The sequence below is a fragment of the Electrona antarctica genome (assembly GCF_951216825.1).
Source record: "Electrona antarctica genome assembly, chromosome: 17".
Classification (NCBI taxonomy): Eukaryota; Metazoa; Chordata; class Actinopteri; order Myctophiformes; family Myctophidae; genus Electrona; species Electrona antarctica.
In genome coordinates this window covers 27,858,933-27,878,281 of record NC_136798.1, presented here as the reverse complement: position 1 = coordinate 27,878,281, position 19,349 = coordinate 27,858,933, and the positions used below count along the sequence as shown (strand labels likewise).

The 19,349-nt window shown below is 41.0% G+C and overlaps 2 protein-coding genes and 1 long non-coding RNA gene across 3 annotated transcripts in view; 1 reads left to right on the top strand and 2 right to left on the bottom strand.

Annotated features, from left to right (window-relative positions):
• LOC306941602 overlaps positions 1-13,876 on the bottom strand; it is a 59,358-nt gene extending 45,482 nt beyond the window's left edge. The window contains exons 1-2 of the long non-coding RNA XR_013792189.1: positions 13,400-13,876; positions 8,311-8,401 (exon numbers count right to left, since the gene is read on the bottom strand). This is a non-coding gene — a long non-coding RNA (uncharacterized lncRNA). The remainder of the gene's footprint in view (positions 1-8,310; positions 8,402-13,399) is intronic.
• Positions 4,714-7,064, top strand: LOC306941593 (4-galactosyl-N-acetylglucosaminide 3-alpha-L-fucosyltransferase 9-like). Its single transcript, XM_079527132.1, has 2 exons — positions 4,714-4,751; positions 5,882-7,064. The coding sequence occupies exon 2, from the start codon at positions 5,890-5,892 to the stop codon at positions 6,964-6,966; it is 1,077 nt and encodes a 358-aa protein (XP_079383258.1). The 5' UTR covers positions 4,714-4,751; positions 5,882-5,889; the 3' UTR covers positions 6,967-7,064.
• LOC306941597 (ankyrin repeat domain-containing protein 9) lies at positions 9,476-11,332 on the bottom strand. Its single transcript, XM_079527136.1, has one exon. The coding sequence runs from the start codon at positions 11,137-11,139 to the stop codon at positions 10,246-10,248; it is 894 nt and encodes a 297-aa protein (XP_079383262.1). The 5' UTR covers positions 11,140-11,332; the 3' UTR covers positions 9,476-10,245.
• Positions 13,877-19,349: the final 5,473 nt, after the last annotated feature.

Below are 19,349 nucleotides of genomic sequence, written 5' to 3'. Positions count from 1 at the left end.
ACTTGGTTTGATCAAGCTAGAATTTCTGGACTTTGTGTCCTGAGCTACTAAAAAAAATCCCTTTTGTGTAAAACAATGCAGCACCGTCTTCTGTGGCAGGTATAAACATGACATACATGGACAATGATTTTAGGTCACTGTAGGACCTAAAGTTACCTAAAATGTGCCCACACGCCCGTGGCCCAATGGACCCCACGCCGGTGACTTACTTACTCCTCTTCGTCCCCTATGGGACATAAGGCTTCAATGAGCGCTCTCCATTTCATCCGATCCCTGGCAGCATGGTGCGCCTCTCCCCAGGACAGGTTCATCTGTTCCAGTTCCTGCGCCAGGTGGTTTTGGGCCTCCCAGGTTTTCTCTTTCCTGGTGGTGTCCATCTTAAGGCCACCTTTGTGATGTGGTCCTGCTTCATCCTCAGCACATGTCCTAGCCATCTCAGGCGTCGATGTGTAATCTCCTTGGTGATGCTATGGCTCCCTGTTTGTTTATACAATTCATTATTGGAGATTTTATTTGGCCAAAAGATCTGGCATATTCTCCGGAGGCATCGGTTGTGGATTGATTGATTGATTGATTAAAAAATGTATTAACAGTTTGCAGAATTACAGTACATTTCAAGCACAAACTCAATACAAAGGCTGTTAACTGTGAGTGGACGACCCAATTAAGCATTACACTTGTTTCCAATAGGGTCCACCATGTTCAATTCATCAAAAACATTTAGAGACGTACAAATACACTTCTATATAGACAAAGAACAGAACAGGAATTCATCATAATGGAGGTAAAAGGGAAAAGAAACATATACAGTGAGGGAGAAAAAAAAGGGGTGGGCGGTGGGGGGGATTCACGTTCAGCTCCGTTCATTTGTTTGTTTTCCTTGGAGGAGCTGCGTTGGGTCCCCAAGTCGGCTCCGTGGCCGTACCTTGAGTTGGCTGTGTGGCCGTGACCGAAACACTTCGCTGGTGACACACAGTGAATGCTTGCAATTAAGTTGCGATATGTGCGTGCGTGCTTGTGTGTGTGTGTGTGTGTGTGTGTGTGGGGGGGGGGGGGGGGGGGGGGGGGGGGGGGGTGAGGCGGGCAGCAAGTCAAGCGAGGTGAGAAACAGACAGGGACTACAGCTTTCGTCGGAACGAAATTAAGGGAGGATCAGCTGTTTGCGATCACTTTATAAATGCTGTGGCGACGTGAGTGTACTACAAAACAGACGTTCGAATTTGGGGCAGATTTTACACTCTATTGATAAATGAGGGCCATAGTGTGTATAACAATGTGTGCTCTCCATTTGTCCATTGTCAACCTGCTATATTTTATGAGTACTTCTGTACAAGCTTGTTTTGTGGCTTGCTTAATTTCCTCCATAAGTGACAATTTGTGCTTTTCCAACATTTTAACTATTCTTCCACTACCCAGCAAGTACGCCAATTAGCCATAATATTTTGAAAATGCTTAGTGGTCAGGTAGCCATACTGGAAGAATGAGAACTATACCAACATTTTATTCAAGGAATAGGTCATGACGTTACAGACAGATGCAAAGTATACACAGCAGCCACCACCCTATAGTATACATAAGAAGCTTTTGTGTGTCCCCTCAACAGCAGCCACCACCCTATAGCTATACACAAGAAGCTTATGTGACCCCTCAACAGCAGCCACCACCCTATGTACAAGAAGATAGTGTGTCGCCTCAACTGAACAGCATCAGCCAGCTAATGGTGTTGTGATCCTTATGGACCCCTGATATCATCTAATGAATTGACTTTTTCCCCTTGATATTTGTACTAATTTGAATTCAATTAACACTAAGACTTGTACTGTGTATGAATCCATAACTACTGCATGCTAAATTAAAACCACACATGGGCTCAAATTCATAATGAGAAAATCTTTGAACAACAAAGTGCAAGGCCATATGAGGCCGACATATATATATATATATATATATATATATATATATATATATATATATATATGTGCATTTCAATGCAATCCAAAAATATGCACATTAGCATAAGAAGTTTGTCATAGCCACCCAGTCCCAATTTCAACCTGAGTGACAGTAGGACTGAAATGTTATGTTGATACTGTAGCAACAAGAAACCCAAAAGGCGTTCCCGTCCTGAATGTGTTAACAAAGAATATGTTGTTAAATATGTTATTTAGAGCATCATTAATACATCTGGTGTACTATAACTTGCCAAACAAAAGTTGGGTCAGGCTTGACACACAATCACAAAGTTACTTTAGTTAAAGGACCACTTCACCACTTTTCAACCTAGCTTCATATAATAGGTCCTCACTAATAATCATGAAAAAATTTCGCAATTTTTTTCTACTCCGTCCGTCTTCCAGTGACATCATCGATGGGGAATACACGCTAATAGAAACTGCAGTCTTTCTAGTCCTGAAAAGTTGCAATGCGAAAATGGAATCCATCGTTCTCATGATAATGAAAATCTAAACATTTTTGTAAAAAAAAAATCGTGTTTAAAGAAAAAATCTGCCTAATGATGATGTCACTGGAAGACGGTTTCTAAACTTCCCACAGCCCTCCTATGAGACACAGACTGAGTAGAAAAAAATAGTGCCATTTTATCATGATTATTAGTGAGGACCTATTATATGAAGATAGGTTGAAAAGTGGTGAAGTGTTCCTTTAACTCTCTCTAGTCTATAGTTCAACACTCTTTACATAAAAAACAAAAAAACAAAACAGCCTGCATGGCTGTGGCTGTGTGTCATTCTATGCAAAACTGTGTTGCATTTGGATATACTCCCCCCCCCCCCCCCCCAACACAAGATTATTTTTTTCAAATAAAAACAAACGTACAAGCTCGCAGCACAGCACAAAGTGGCATGCTGCGAGCTTATAGATCTGCTATATTTGATTAGTCAACGCTATACTATACTATACTATACTATACTATACTATACTATACGCTATAAAATGTCACAACGGAAGGTACCCTACCAGTTGTCATAGTTTCACGGCCTGCACCCATCTTTGTATAGTTTGTGTTTACACAGATGCTGAACAGGTTCAAAAAAGGTTGTTTTAAAATGGATTCCCCTTTGACATCAGCTGAAAAGGTGGACAGTAATCTATCATGAGTAGAAAAAGGACATGTCACTCTTTGTCTTTGTCCTGACAGACAAAACACAGTGCTATTCAGAGAGCTGTGGGTGGAGGAGATTACTCACTTATTTGTCTGACATGAAGCCGTCATAAAGGAAGCAATTTGTTGCTGGTCATGTCACAGTCGAGCACAGATTTTGCCTCTCTTGTCTAGGTCTTGTCATGTTTCCGTCCTAGTTGTCATGGTTCCATGTCTTCCCCAGGTGTATCTCATGTGTAATCAACCTTCATGTGTACTGCATATTAGTTTGTGATTGTGACTGTTTTCTGTTTTTTGTATTCAATAACATTTGAACTCTGCCCGCCTTTGCTGTTCTGCATTTGGGGCCTCAGTTTTGTGCATGTGGGTCCTCACCCTCAGCTTGTGACAGATTTTCATGGGGATTTTAATAGCGATTTAGCCTTTGATGTACTGTGTACATCACAGTACATCATTTCACAGTAGAAATGGCACATGATCCTGTCTCACATGACAGTCTTGCATACAGTATAGTACACAGGTGAAAGGGAATACCACTTGCATCTGGAGACCTCACATCAAACTAGTTCTCCTGGATAACTTTTAATCCCTGCCATGTCCTTAATGAATCACTCATGTCATGCTACCTTATAGGCTACATAGGCTACTGTTCATATACACCAACACCTAGCTGGTCTAAGACTTTCTAGCAGCACACTCTGTGCAAACAAAACATTGTCCCGGTCCCAGAATTCTATTATTGTTTAATCAAGGATGAGAGAGAATGATAAAGACAAACCAACCACTCTGCCTTCCTCAGTGTGTCACGCCCTGCTCACAACACAACATGTCGTGATTAGAGGCAATAAGTTGGATTGTTTTGGCTCCGTGGTTAAGCATAACTACAGTAGCATAATTATTTTCATATCTAAGAGATCATTGAAGGTAGGGTAAGTATTTTATGTATATTTTGTTAAAATTAAAAGTGTTTTGTTAAAAGGTTAACGCACCATATTCTGATAGTAAATGCTATAGAATTTTTCTTCAGTAACAGGACCTGGGTCTCTCCATCTGTCCAGCCATTCAATACAGACAATTAATTTGCAGGTGGGTTGCCAATTTCAGCCAATCGGGAGAGTGTTATCTGCTTAAATTTTATAGTGTTCAGTTCCAATTTTGTCTGCTCATTTATTTGTGTCATCACTTCACTTGTCTTATTCTGTCTGAGTTATCTCTCCTGATTGGATAAATTTGGTATCCCAACCTGAAAATGCATGTTCTGGTTATGAAAGAGCTGGTAGAGTTACTGAATAAACACTAAGTTTGTGTTTACAATCAGAATAAAGAGCTATTTAATACTTAACAAAATAATATCACCCTACCTTGAACTGGAATTTGATATTGCTTACACACATAGTGTTTCACATCTTTCTCATTTACTAAAGTTTATTTTTCTCTGGCTGGCTTTTTCGCTCTCTCTCTATCTCTCTCTCTCTCTCTCTCTCTCTCTCTCTCTCTCTCTTCTGCGAGTAATGTGGGTTAGCCCACATGATGTGACTACTGTGTTATTGGTCTTAACTTTCTGGTTGTGCCTCCTCTTTTCACTACTCTGGAATAGCAACGGGTGCGTACAAAGAAAGGCATTTCACAGGTGAGCAACTGACTTCATCATTGTGATTATAGTGATTATAGTTAATTGCTTATTTAATTGTAGCCTATTATTATTATTATTTCTAATGAATTTAGAATGATCAGAGATGTCAGCTGGAAGTATTATCTTTGTTATTTCATTTGTATGGCACTAATCTAGTTGTTTTAATCAAATAAAATGACTGCTATAGTCTAAAACTGTTTGTCTACCTGGATACTCGCTACTCATCGTAGTATTCTAACCAAAAGCTTGGTCACTCTGGCCTATATGATATAGGATAGACAGTGCTACTCATCCATGGGCCGCATGCGGCCCCTGCTTAATATAGTTCCGGCCCGTCATGGTTATAGTAATACCAATAAAAATGCAACGTCTTGTTCAGTGCTCCTGGACATGTTTTGCGCATGCATGCATGCAGGCATTCACTTCCTTGTTTAGACAAAACTTGCTATTATCTCTGAATCTATGTCTCTGTCCATGGTTTTGATCAGAACGGCAATGTTCCGTGCTAATTTCTGACTTATCCAAGGCTCCAAGCATCTCGTTTGGAATATTAACACTTCTAAAGAAAGATCAGATATGACAGTATTAGTAGTGGTAGTAGACAGTGGTAGTATTATGAAAGATTATACCTCCCGGTTTTGGAGGGAAATGGAAGGTGGGGCTTTAGCGCCTTTATTTTGACAAACTCTGGCAGCATCAGTGTTAAGTTGAGAAGCCCTGTAGAGTCTAGGGTTGTCCAAAGTGCGGCCCACAAGCCAAATGCGCCCAAAATGTATACATAGTCATACATTTTGTATGCACACAATCAAACAAAATCATACCCTATTGCACTCGATGTAAATAATTGCTTACAGTGTAAAAGTAATGTAACTTAATGCTTTAACTTAAAACAGTGATACGAATAGTCAAGATAAAGGAGTACAACACCCTAGGGCCTAGGCTAATTTTGTAGTTTGTTTTCCACTTCAGGTCATAAACTATAGCAGGCTGCATCACACTGAACGTATAAGTACACAGGGAAATTATGCAGCAGCAGTACACGTTGTCAGCATACCCATTGTACCCATTTATGTATTCTGGTCCCTTTCATACCCCCCCCCCCCCCCCCCCCCCTTCTCTTTTTGCAGAATCAAAAATGTCTACTGATTTCAAGTTTGGCGTCCTGCGTTCCCTCCTCACAGTCTTTCTTTTTGGAGGAGGATTTATGATGATGCTCCTCATGTACTTTAAGTCAAACCCACTGCAGAAGTGCCACCCTGTCCCGGGTCACAAGAGCTACATGGTTGATGATCCTGCAAAGAATCTAATCCTGATGTGGTTCTGGCCTGAAGAATATAAGTTTGACATGAGGGATTGCAAGCACTTTTTCAACATCAACAGCTGCCGCCTATCAGACAACAGGTCCCTGTATCACACTGCAGATGAAGTGTTAATATTTCATAAGGCCATTAAAGATGATTTATCCAACCTTCCCGCCTGGCCCAGACCTGGATTTCAAAGGTGGATATGGCTGAATTTGGACCCGCCAAGCAACACGCGTAAAATAAACGGCGCTGAAAATCTATTCAATTTGAGCTTGAATTTTAGGAAGGACGCAGACATCCCTGTGCACTGGAGGCTGACTGCCAGAAAACTCTCAACCGAGACATTTTTGCCACCCAAAAAGGAAAAACTGGTTTGCTGGATTATGGATGAAAATGGCACCAATGGCACAGCATACAACTACTACAGTAAACTTGCACAACACATTAATGTCACCGTCTACGGTGAGGGTTTGAGTAGCTACGACTTCAAACCGACAGACCATTTTTCAACCATCGGCAGCTGCAAATTCTTCCTCGCCTTTGAAGAGTCCATTTACAAAGACTACATCACAGAAAAGCTCAATGGCCCACTTGCAGCGGGAACCGTGCCGGTGGTCTTGGGCCCGTCCAGACAGAACTATGAGGATTTCATCCCCGGGGAGTCCTTCATACACGTAAATGACTTTCCTGATGAGAAATCTCTGGCTGAATTCCTCTCGAGGTTGGACAAGGACAACCAGGCTTACATGCACTACTTTGAGTGGCGGCAGCACTACTATGCCCAGCGTCACCCCACCGAGAAAAGACTGAAGTACCTGAAGGCCGTCTGTTTGGCTTGCGACCACGTGAGCAGAAACAAGGTGTACAGAGTTATTCCCAATCTTTACAAATGGTATGGTATGTTGTGACAGTCAAATAGATAAAAATGTATTTCAGTCAGGAGAAATTTAATTAAAATATACATATATTTTTGTACATGTAAAATGAGCAATACATTTAGTTAGTTCACACGTATAAATATGTACATGTTTAGAGATCAAAAAGGTTGGGAACTAGTTCAGGTCAAAGTACAGTTAACTAAAATGAACACAATTAACAGAAATTATAAGAAGAATAAATAGTTAACAGACAAACTGCGCCAGTTTTAAGCCTTATTGTTAAAAAGTAAAATAAAAACTACCCCAGTATTACAATAAAATGAATCTAAAACAAACTAGGGGGATTCTCATACAAGAGAGGTTAGGAAGCTGGGAAGCCTGGCAAAACCATAACTTCTTACTTTGATTGTGGCGCCACCTCATGGTTTGTGGTATATTGTGTTTGCACTCTTTAGAAACCCTGCAGCATAATTGATTGATAAAGGGGTCATCCATATTAGATATGTACATTGTTTTAAAATAATAATGATTATTAATATCATTAATATGTTCACGGATCAGAGACTCATATCATAGCTACTTTACATAAGGCAACAACAGATTTTATACTATTTTGATCAAATAGATTAATGTGTAAAAACACTTCTCTATACAGTATTAGCAGCAGCCTACATTGGAACAAAATTATCTCAAACAATACTTATTTCAAGTGGCCAAAAGGACTGTTGCTAGTCCAGTATCCTTTTTTGTTTTAATCTTCTATGAAAACTAAAGGAAGCTTGCTGGAGGACCACACGTGTAAATGATAAGCATGTCTTGGCTTTGTTTTATTTAATCCGCTATACTTTGAAAAATATGCAACACATACTCATACATTCGACATATGCATACACATGTATTAATTTAAATTGCCAAATAAAACCATTTAGTACCATTCATTTGTGAATTAATTCATCCTATATGAGAAAGATCCTAGCTAGCCCACATGTACACAATATTGATGTTGATACTTTCTTCTTTAAGTATGCACACCCACTCTATTAAACAAGTGCAGGTGCACACTGTTAAACTTACTCCTGTGTTTATAGGTCATCATCACCAAATTGAACACAGTGGGTGGAGGTTTATATTTAATAGGATGCAGCAGACTCATGCTTCCTTTTCTTTTTTTACACTTATCGTCCATGCTATCCACATTCTGTACTGTAAGTCAAAAAAATATTGTAAAACTTGAGGGCACAACCTTATGTATAGTGTACACACAGCTCTTATACCCTTTTTTAAAGATTGTCTTAACTTTTAGCTTTGGCTTTTGTTCAGACCGTCAGTTTATCATTCCTCATGTGTATGGTATACCTGTTGCACTTCACTTACTCTTGTAGGCTCCTAGATGGAGCATAGGGCCGCAATCACACCCCGCCATCGGGCTCCGTTTTGGGCCGTTTTCTTCAGCTGGGCCCACGACCTGTTGCACAGTCCATAAGAATGTGCCATCACAAGTTAGGTGTGTTTACATTCTGCACATAATGTACTATATACTCACACATGTCCATTCTCACCTTGTAATGAACTGGCATGACATTGTTCTGAGCTTATCATGTCTTTTGTGTGTCAATCAAAGGGATGGATTAACAAATGGCGCAGCAGTAACACACAAAACCCGTGAACCCTGAAGGATGGCTATGAATTCAGAACCTGAGCTGTGTTGAAACATTGATGGATAGACATGGCAACTCACACACACTTGTTTAAACATCTTTCAAAAAAAAAAGTTACCACGTACTATGATTCTTGTGAGTATACGTTTAAGGGATTTATATATCACAATCACGCAAACATGTGACACTTTATTGTTAATCCCAAACTACCTCTCAAGGCAGATCACCCAGAGCCTGGTTCAATTTAATGTTTCCAGTTAAAGGGGAGTTTTCAACATTTCATTGCCCTCTGTAGAGCAGTAGAGCATGGGCTTAACCTGCTCCATGTATAACGTGTCTTGATATAGCATGCTGTGTACATTGTATGCACTATATAAAGACAATTGTTTGCAATTAATTGATTTAACATTCCATTTACAATTCAGGCAACTTTTGAAGAGAAGACTTCCGCACACCCAGTTACGATTTAGCGCAGGTGGGTTGGCGACAACAAGGCAGTAAACGTAGAAGGGACACCCGCACACTGCCACTTCAAGAACATTTATAAAGAGAAATGCATTTCTTTACTAATAAATGTTCTTGAACCAGCAAGTGGCAGTGTGCGGGTGTCCCTCCTATGTCTAATTCAGGCAACTTTAAAATGACCTATGGTTCATGCTCTTATTAAACAAATACAGCCAAATACATTTCAATCTGGGGGTCCAAAAGGAGGGTAGGTAAAAATAAATTATATATATATATATATATATATATATATATATATATATATATATATATATATATATATATATATATAGAGAGAGAGAGAGAGAGAGACAGAGAGAGAAGTATCTCATGGTCTTAGCTTAATTTATTGTTGATACCGATGTCATGAACATACCTTTAAGGCTCCATGTATTGTCACAATCACTCCATCATGTGGCACATAATGTTTATGTCAGACACTTTTAAAATGATCTATGGCTTCATTTTCTTAAACAATAACATTTAAACAATAAACATTGCATACGGTATTCATTTAAGTTTGACACTGGGTCCATTTATAGTTTTGCACCTCTTTTATAGCAAACCATAAACAGTAGGCTATATATAGCCCAATGCAGTCATACATGCTCTCCATACGTCACACAGACACACATCAAGCTACAACATCAGCATCTATAGATTCATACAGTAAACACAGTAGGCTAGCAGCTAGCCCACTGCAGTCATACATGCTCAGACACAAATCAAGCTACAACATCACAGTCTATAGATTCATACTGTTTGAATAGTTTAAGCAGGCTACATTACGCTGTGGCCTAAACCAGTGGTTCTCAAAGAGTAGTTATAGGAACCAAATGGACCTATTAAGGGCTGTACAAATCTCAGGCCTAATCTCATGCCTATGTCTCCCATCTATGGGTGTACAAATGGAACCACATTAGGTCTGTCACTCCTAACAGAGTAAAATGGAACCAACTGGACCCCAAATGGTCCCTTTGGTTTCACTTGGTTACACTTTCTGAGTTACATAGAGTAGCCTAGGTTCCATTTGGTTCCTAAACCATCAATCATTTTCCTGGGGAGTCGGGACCACCTGGAACCCTGGCAAGGTCCTCTGGGGGTCCCCGGATTCTACCTTGAGAACCACTGGCCTATACCATGTAAATCACACTTTTAATGTCTCATGCTGACTGCGAGGTAGGCCGGTTGGTTTCAAGGAGAGAGGTATTGGCAATGCATGCAGGCTATCAGAGAACCTTGCAGGGCTGAGTTGCTTCATAATAGTTTGCATGGCAAGGAGCACCAAAGGAGCTGAGCTCTTTCCAGCTAGATAATTAAATGTGTCCTCGCCGAGAAGTTTGGCCCAAAACTCCGGCTTTTCACCAAGTGCACTTTTCATTTTGAAATTAATCTCGGGCATAAACATCAACATATTGTCCAAACACTGCCTCGTGTTTCCACCGTGGTTCCCTGCTTTGGAGTCTCCGAGGCGCTGGAGGATGATGTCCAAGGGCGTCCTGCCGTCGTGGTCCTTGGCGCGCGGCGACGCTCCGTTGCCCAGCAACATGACGACAGCCTCCGGGCGCAGGAGTTCGCACGCCAGATGCAGCGGCGTCTTGCCGTCCTCCATGTGAAAACACCCACCCGCACCGCTGCCACGAGAGCCGACGCTGCCGGGTATCCGGTGCGCCTCCCGCAATATGAGACCCAGTATGTAGCGCCTGTCATAACGGACCGCCATGGCGAGGTGCGGAGCGGAGGACGGGCAGCAGCAGAAGCGCTCGCCGGGTTTGGCGAGCGCCTCGTCGGCGTTTCGATTCAGCAGGTGCCGCGCGTAGGCCTGGTGGTCGTGCACTATAGCGTAGAGCAGCGCCTCGGAGGGGCTGTACGTCCGCTGGCTGGCGTCGTCCTCCTGGTAGAAGGTCTCCATCGTCCGCATGTCCTCCAGCATCCAGACGGGCTTCAGATCGCGCACGGCCTTGTAGAAGAGCAGCGAGCATGCTTTGATTTGTGCCTCGTTCGTTTGAGGTATGATGGAGTGCTTTGCTGGCGAGGCCATGTTTATAATCAGCAACCCTAAGTCCCTAAGTGTCCTTCACACATGCGTCCTTCATATTCCACTATTACTTAGTGTTACTTTTTGAATGTCAACTCTATGGACGGTTTACCATGTACTGGATCGGGAATAAGATAACGTTTGAGCGCGCACACAGTCGTAAAAGTCACACACACACGCGCGCCCCCCGTTCGCATTCTTGTGCCCATGCGAGGATGCGAGGCTGTCACCAAAAGTCTGCAGGCTTCACTGCAGCATGGAGCTACTGCGCAGGCGCCAACTATTAATGTCAAACGCCACTAGTAGCCAGTAGGGGAGATCCTTGGGGTTCAGGGACCCCCAATTAAACATACAAATCATTTGAACCACTTTAAGTATAAACATTGTAGAATAGGTGAAGAGATTGCACTGTATGCACCAAGAATATACTTTCAAAGGTTAATTATCTATATCACAGGACAAACGTTTCGGCTATCCAGCCTTCATTTAAGTATAATTATGGCATAAGTGGTTAATAACATTTGTGAATATTTTTGTTTTATTTAGCAAGCAATGATACATACATTAAAAGTCACACCCGTGTGAAGTGAGGGGCACTCTTATCATGATACCTCATCATACATCATCTCATTCTGGCCAAACATTAGTCTTTTAATGTTTGTGTTTACACAAACACTCAAAACTGGCCATTCATTGTCAATGGCATTTCATTTTTGTGTTAGGACAATAACGTAAAACTGGCCATTCATTACCATTGGCATTTAATGTTTTTGTGTGTACATGGATGCACACTATAAACTGGGCATAGGCCCTAAAATGTATTAATTTATAAATGTATTTTCCTGGACTATAATCCAAGAACCTAGTTATTAGGTGATAATGCATTGAAAAGACAAAAATAGCAAATTCCATGCTGTTGTATAGGGTTGATGGGGAATGCTGTGATCAGTCTGAGAGCAGGTGCAGAAGGGGGTGACAGTGACACTGCTGTTAAAGGTCAGCCCCATTTACACTGGCAGACAAATCTAGCCTGAATCAGATCTGTGCCACATCGAGATTGAAATCCGCTTGGTTTAAAATGAGTCCAACATGTCACATTACTCATTTAAACAAATCAGATTCCAATCTGGATGTGGCTCAGATATGATTCAGGCTGGATTTGGCTGCCAGAATACCAGTAAGATGCCCTGAGGGTGAGAAGCGACCTTGCCCTAAGGGCACTCATCCGCCTGGGTGATGTCAGACTGCTGGGTGAGCGCTGGCGCTTTGGCATGGGGGCCCGGGGTCGGATCAACATATGGAATGAATTCTGTACTGGCCATATATGGAACGTGTCTTGAGTGTACAGGGTTTGATGAGGTCAGATCAACATATGGAATGTCAGAACAGGAAGGACGGGTGGGGTCACGAGGCATGACCATATATGGAGGCGTTACGTGGCACACGGAAATGCAGGTTTTCATAGTAAATACGACCTATGGTCGCAATACCTGAAATGTGGAGTGCCTGTTTTATAACCTATGACAATGACAGTCACTCACTCTCACCTCCAAGGCTATAACACAAATATTAGGTTTTCAGACACTGGTGGTCCTCCTGCATAGCACAAGTGCACAACCATTAAAAAGTTCCCCAAATAATAAGTAAGCTAAGTAAGTAAGTAAGTAAGTAAGTTATACATTAATGTGAAATACCATGCTTTAATAAAATGAAAGTAATATAATCATATTACCATTATTGCTTTTCTTCAATAGAACAATCATTACAATTATTGCCATCCTTTTTGAGGGGCTCTAGCCCCTCCTATAGCCAGCGTTCTGTGTCTGTACTGTGTACCACGGATTTGAGGGTAAAAAGTGATTGTGATTGGCCGGAATGTGATGATGCATGATGATGCAAGAGCACCCCTCATTTCACACGAGTGTGATTTTATTCAATAAAATCAGATATACTGTGCTGTATAAAGAAATAAACTGTCAACACACCAATATTGTATAGTCTTCCTTGACTATTAAAGACAGTGGTTAATGTTTTACTGTAAAGGGTAGGCTATTTTGTTTCCCCCCCACCTCCATGCAGTAAGGTGGCATTCTGCCCATTGCATTCCCACTGGTATGGTATTTGTATTAAAGTATAACTACTGTTCAAAGTAAACATTCCATGACAGGACCCGATCGTTGTATCGTCACCTGATCTCCCATGATGTTTTTTAAGTAATCTATTAAAATGCTATGGCACAATATGGTAAAGGAGGTATACTCACAGCAAGTGCAGTTGCAAACTTATGTGATGCAGCTGTGTATATGGTGGACTATGGGGTCTGGAGTGATAGCGATAGCTCTCACAGCTCCCATAGCAAGATTGTCACAGCAAAATCCATATTGTGTGTATTGTATCAGTTTCTTCTCCAGGCCAAAAGTTGTTGTAGAGACTAGTGAGTGACTAACAAAATGGTTTAACATTACGCGTAATGTCCAGAGCTCTTTCTGTGGAGTAGGTACAGTGGTGATCGTTTATCTTCCACATTAGGCTAGTGTAGCATAGCTCTGGTCCATAGCCTTACAGCTTTCTGCCGTTGCGACGGCATTAGAGCTATGTATCAGAGCTAGTAGCCAATATACTTTATGCATGCTGTTCATAAAGTGCCTATTTAATCAAATCCAAACATAATAAATAAACAAATTGATGGTTAAACCAACACTGGCACGTAGGCTACTGCAACCAAACGTGGGTGGCCCAGTGTGAATTTACCCATTTGCACACCTGGCCCAAATTTATGCAAGCAATAAGCGTCTCTTCCATAGAGACACACGGGGACTACAAATTCCACGCCCCCAAATGAGACAGCGTCCCCACTTCTGGTCCGTTTCAACTGTGTACTGCAGCTGCCAATGCAATCCCTATGAGAGGCATCATAAAATACCCTTATTTCACTGGTTCATTACTGAGGCTGTAGCGATTTATTTTGTGTTCGAATAATGTGTCCCATATGTTTTATTTGTCCTTTTTAATGTCATATACCTGCCATCTCAATATACAACCCACAATGTACTATAATATACTCCATAAGATTGTAAAGACTGCTAGCATCGGATATATTGAAGTTTCCCTGACGTATGATTTGTACGTCACGCATTAATCCTTATAAATACCGCTAGATGCGGCATTCCCCAGCGACGGATCGAGCGACCACGACGAGCGTGACAGAGTCCAGCGTTGTAAACGGTTAAACGGCCAGTCTTCATCATGCCTAAAGTGTGCTGCGTTCCTCTTTGTAAAAACAACAAAGAAAAAAACCCAGACTTGATGTTTCATCAACTTCCAGCGGATCATGAAAAGAGACAGAAATGGCTGCACCCATCCACTAGTAAAAAATATGTGAAACCATCCAGAAGAAGTTTTTGAACTCCACAAGTGGTGGAAATTAAGTATTCAAGTGAAGCTTATGAAGGTATATGTCACAGTGAAAATAGCCTTGAAACTTATGATAGTCAGTCATGACGCAACTTCACCCTGTCTTTATGCCTTGCTACATTTACAACGTTTAAGTGTAGGCTACATAAGCGTTCAGATTTCAAATATAAAGTGCTCATCCCCGGAGCTACGGATGTTATACATTTGCACGTTTATTAGCACCCGTGTAGTCCTTATATTGTTCAATAAAAAGCATTTTTATCCGACGGCTGGCCAATTTCTAATTTTTTCGCTATATGCTTTCAATACGTGCCCTTATCGGTTGGGAGGTGTATTGCACTCATGCATTATTATAACCTTTATAGAAAATGGTCACCGATCGGATTAAAATGCATTTTCTTGAACAATACGGGATGCACGGCTGTTAATAGCCGCCCGTTCAAAATTCTAACATCCGTGTCCCCGGGGGTGAGCACTTTATAGGCTATTTGAAATCTGAACGTTTACAAATGCACATAACTTAGCCAGGCGCTCAAAACAAGGCAAGTCACGCCACGACGCACGTGAAGGACGAGCGTCATGTGAACCATTAATCTTATCCTACTGAATATGATATAGATTGACAATATCAATAAGTCAGGCAAAATCATCTGAGGAGCATATGCTGCTATATAGGATTACACAGACTGAAATTGACTGCCTGAAAAGTAATTTATTATATTATTCTTCTTGCATGAAGCTCCCAATTCCCGTGAAATTGCAATATATGGGCTATATAAATAAATACCCCATATATTGTAATATGTATTAAAACTGTAATACATAAGATAGATTCTAATTGATATTTTATTATCTATAAACCTGGAGAATCCACTAGATAGTTGACAATATCTGGATATGTCACTCCTGGCCATTTAGTTGGGTCATTTTCCCAACTACTTTTAGGCAAATCATATGGACAAATTGATAATCCAACAAGTTTTATTTTTTCTTTGTATAAAGAATTCATATACGCCTGCATGTTCACACCATGCACCACAAATACGGATAATGTATCTTCAAACTCGGCGGCGGCTGGAACGTCACTTATAAGCGACAGGTAATCAGTCTGTCAACTCAGCTCTGCTCCGTTAACATTATGGGTAACTCATTCAAGTGGTAAATTAAATGTGAAACAAGTCATCTATTGAGAAAACAAAAAAATATGTTGACAAAGACACTTCATACATTTGGAAACATATTTTTATTCAAATCAATATAGTCTTCAGTTCATGTTGTATTATTTTAAAAGTAGGCTAACTACAGTGGAATTTCAATTGACTTCTATGGGCTGGCATGCAGTACACTGGTCTAACGGACCAGAAGTGGGGACGCTGTCTCATTTGGGGGCGTGGAATTTGTAGTCCCCGTGTGTCTCTATTTGGCGGAGTCAGGTTGCCCGGGTAATAATGTGATCCACCGCAAACATATCTCTCTCTCTCACACACACGCGCGCGCGCAACTTGATTTAAATAATTACCAAAATAAACAAAGATAACTTATAGGCTATGTTGTGGTTGAGTGGATAGAGAGCATTAATGAACAGAGCATCAACTCCAGACAGACTAGAGCAAAGGTATACAAATATGTTGTTCTATTTAAATAATCACACGGCTATGAAAAGACAAACTGCCCAATAAAAAGGCTAGTAGTAGAGTAAAACTCTGCTACGCTACTACAATGATTCCCTATGTATTTATGGCGTTTTGTAGAAATAGTATTGACCACAAGAGGGCAGTATTAGCCTATCATATAAATGTCCTATAAACATTTTAAGTTGCTTTGAAGTGTTCAATAGAATACATTGTGGGGGAATATATATTTTTTATTTAGCATTTCTGCAGATGTGGACGTAGCACCCCACTGGCAATGTCCACCCACACATGGGCATTCCTGCTCGGCTGCTTTAAGTAGGCTGAGTGAGTGAGTGAGTGAGTGAGTGAGTGAGTGACTGACTGACTGACTGACTAACAGATCTCTCTCTCATGCACGCGCACACACGCATGCACACACACACACTGACACACATTTGGCAAAAATAGATGACACCTATATCATGCAAGATATATTTCAGAGTGTGAAAACATACATATAGCCTACTCAAACATTCACATTGAATGCATCATGGTCTTAGATCCTACTGTAAACCAAGTGTATCATATGCTACTGTGTGTGTGTGTGTGTGTGTGTGTGTGTGTGTGTGTGTGTGTGTGTGTGTGTGTGTGTGTGTGTGTGTGTGTGTGTGTGTGTGTGTGTGTGTGTGTGTGTGTGTGTGTGTGTGTGTGTGTGTGTCTGAGCACAATGCAGTAGTGAGTAGCAGACCTCACATTGCTCTGGGCATCCCAGGGGCTCAGGAGAGCACTCAGAGCTCCCTAAAGCCTTCATGTTTTAGTCATGGCAACAACATGCATGAGGCCGCTGCTCCAAGAAATTCCATAATAACTCTAGACATGGCAGGGCCACACAACATGCTTATCCCATAAAATAAGGATGTATTGTCGGAGTTGTTATGGCAATATTTCAGTATGAATTGAGTTCTTGACTTATGGGGTCTGTTTCAAAGGCCATACCAGTGGTTGTTGCTGTGTGTGTGTGTGTGTGTGTGTGTGTGTGTGTGTGTGTGTGTGTGTGTGTGTGTGTGTGTGTGTGCGTGTGTGCGTGTGTGTGTGTGTGCGTGCGTGCGTGCGTGCGTGCGTGCGTGCGTGCGTGCGTGCGTGCGTGCGTGTACATGTGTGTGTGTGTATAGGCCTACTGAATGTGCAGGTGATCATTTTTGTGTCAGTTTGGAAGCAGTTTGGAGTGCAGTCCAAGCTGCTGAATGTTTTGTCACAGTCTAGATGAGGGAGCGTGCCCCGGTGAAAAGGTGATGCATGTGCATACTCTCTATTGATGTAATTCGATTTTTTTTTTAATGATGGTTCAATTCCACATTTACAGTGTTTTATTGATTTCCAAAAGTAGGCTAATGATAATCTAATTATTGTAAATTGTAATTATGGTGTTTTGAAAATAATATTCATTGCACTCACAAACTGGATTTCAGTCCAATTATTAATACTATTATTCATCAGCCCCGCCATTACAGATTATTTCACATGCCAGCCTGTTCCATTCCCATGTGATAACTGTTCACACATAACATAGCTGTTTGTTTGTTTGTATGTATTTTTTATTTATCTATCAGAGTAAGCTCTTGTAAATAATTAATACTATGCTGTCATAACAATTGCCATGACTTTTGTTTTCTTTGATTAGGCTAGAGTTAGTTTCCGTGCACTGCCTCTGATCATTATGGAGGGCAACACACGCCTGTGATTTAATCTGTAGGCTTGGTCAGTGGCACTGCACTTCAGTCGCAATCAAGTCTGCTTTTAATCCACGGTAATTACGATATAATTGTGATGTTCCACTCTAATCAATTGAATTAAATATAAAAAAATGCCTGCAGGCGCAATGTGAAACCCTGCACCACCGTTCATTTGTAGATGCTGTGGCTTACATCTGGCTTCAGGCACTTTAAGGCTTGTAAAGCTGCAAAGGTGTTTCTGAAAATAGCCATGGGCAAGTGCACTAACTCTAGCTGTATTTTGTTTTGTCCAGGGCACACTGACTGACTGTAGTTACTGAGGGAGGAGATGGCTTTTTCTTATGCACTTTTGCCCATCCAGACTGCAATAGCCTCAAGGCTCCAACCCATGTAATGTAATTCTTCCACAGAATCTCCTGTTGACACAACTTAAATAGCCCATATACCACAGTAAACGGCACTAAACGTGTCTGCTTGCCCTGTATTATATGCTCCCTCGTACAACGGTGTCATGCCATGTGCTGAAAATTTCCCATCTACAAGCTTGCCCATCTACAAACTTGTGGAAAAACCCATATTATGTTAACTCACTTATATAATGTGGGACTTTGTCATACGATGGTGTTCACCTGTGTGAAGTGAGGGGCACTCTTATCATCAGATCTCATTCTGGCCAATTACAATTTGCATCCTCACTTTTGTCTTCAATGTTTGTGTTTACGCAACGTTTGTGTTTGTGTTTTCTGAGCAAATCGGCTTTTTTAAACAGTGCAGCATGGGGCGTGCTTTTAGTGCATGTAAACACAAACTTTGTCCTAACACAAACATTTAATGCCATTGATAATGAATGACCAGTTTTAAGTGTCTGTGTAAATACAAACATTAAAAGACTAATGATTGGCCAGAATGAGATGATACAGATGAGATGTCTTTGTCAGATGAGATGTCTTCACACAACACCATCATACGACGAAGTATGAACCCAGTGTATCCCACATATGAGTTAACATAATAGGGGTTTTGCCACAAGTGGAATAGACTATCATATTCATACTTTTAGCTAAGAAATTTTCAAGCACCCTCTCTTCAACAAAACAATTTTGTTCATGAGCTCTGCCATGAATATAATATCAGACTGTAAATATCTTTATTCATAGAAATTCACTAACTCAGCTGGCCGTGTGTGGTGGTGCATCAATTATTTGAATAAACTTTAAGAAATATCTATATCCCAAACTCAAACTTCTTCTCTTTCGTATATCTCTCTGTCTCTAGCTGTTCTTGCCCTTACACAACCCCAGTAAAAATCCCAGAGACACTCCCAACATGGTCTAATACTTTGCACTACCCTCTCCACACACTCCACTCTGGAGATTGGCTGAACATGAATAAAGACACTGAGTCTGAGAGACTGGGACTTAATAGCTATTTGAAATAATCAATGTTGTTATTC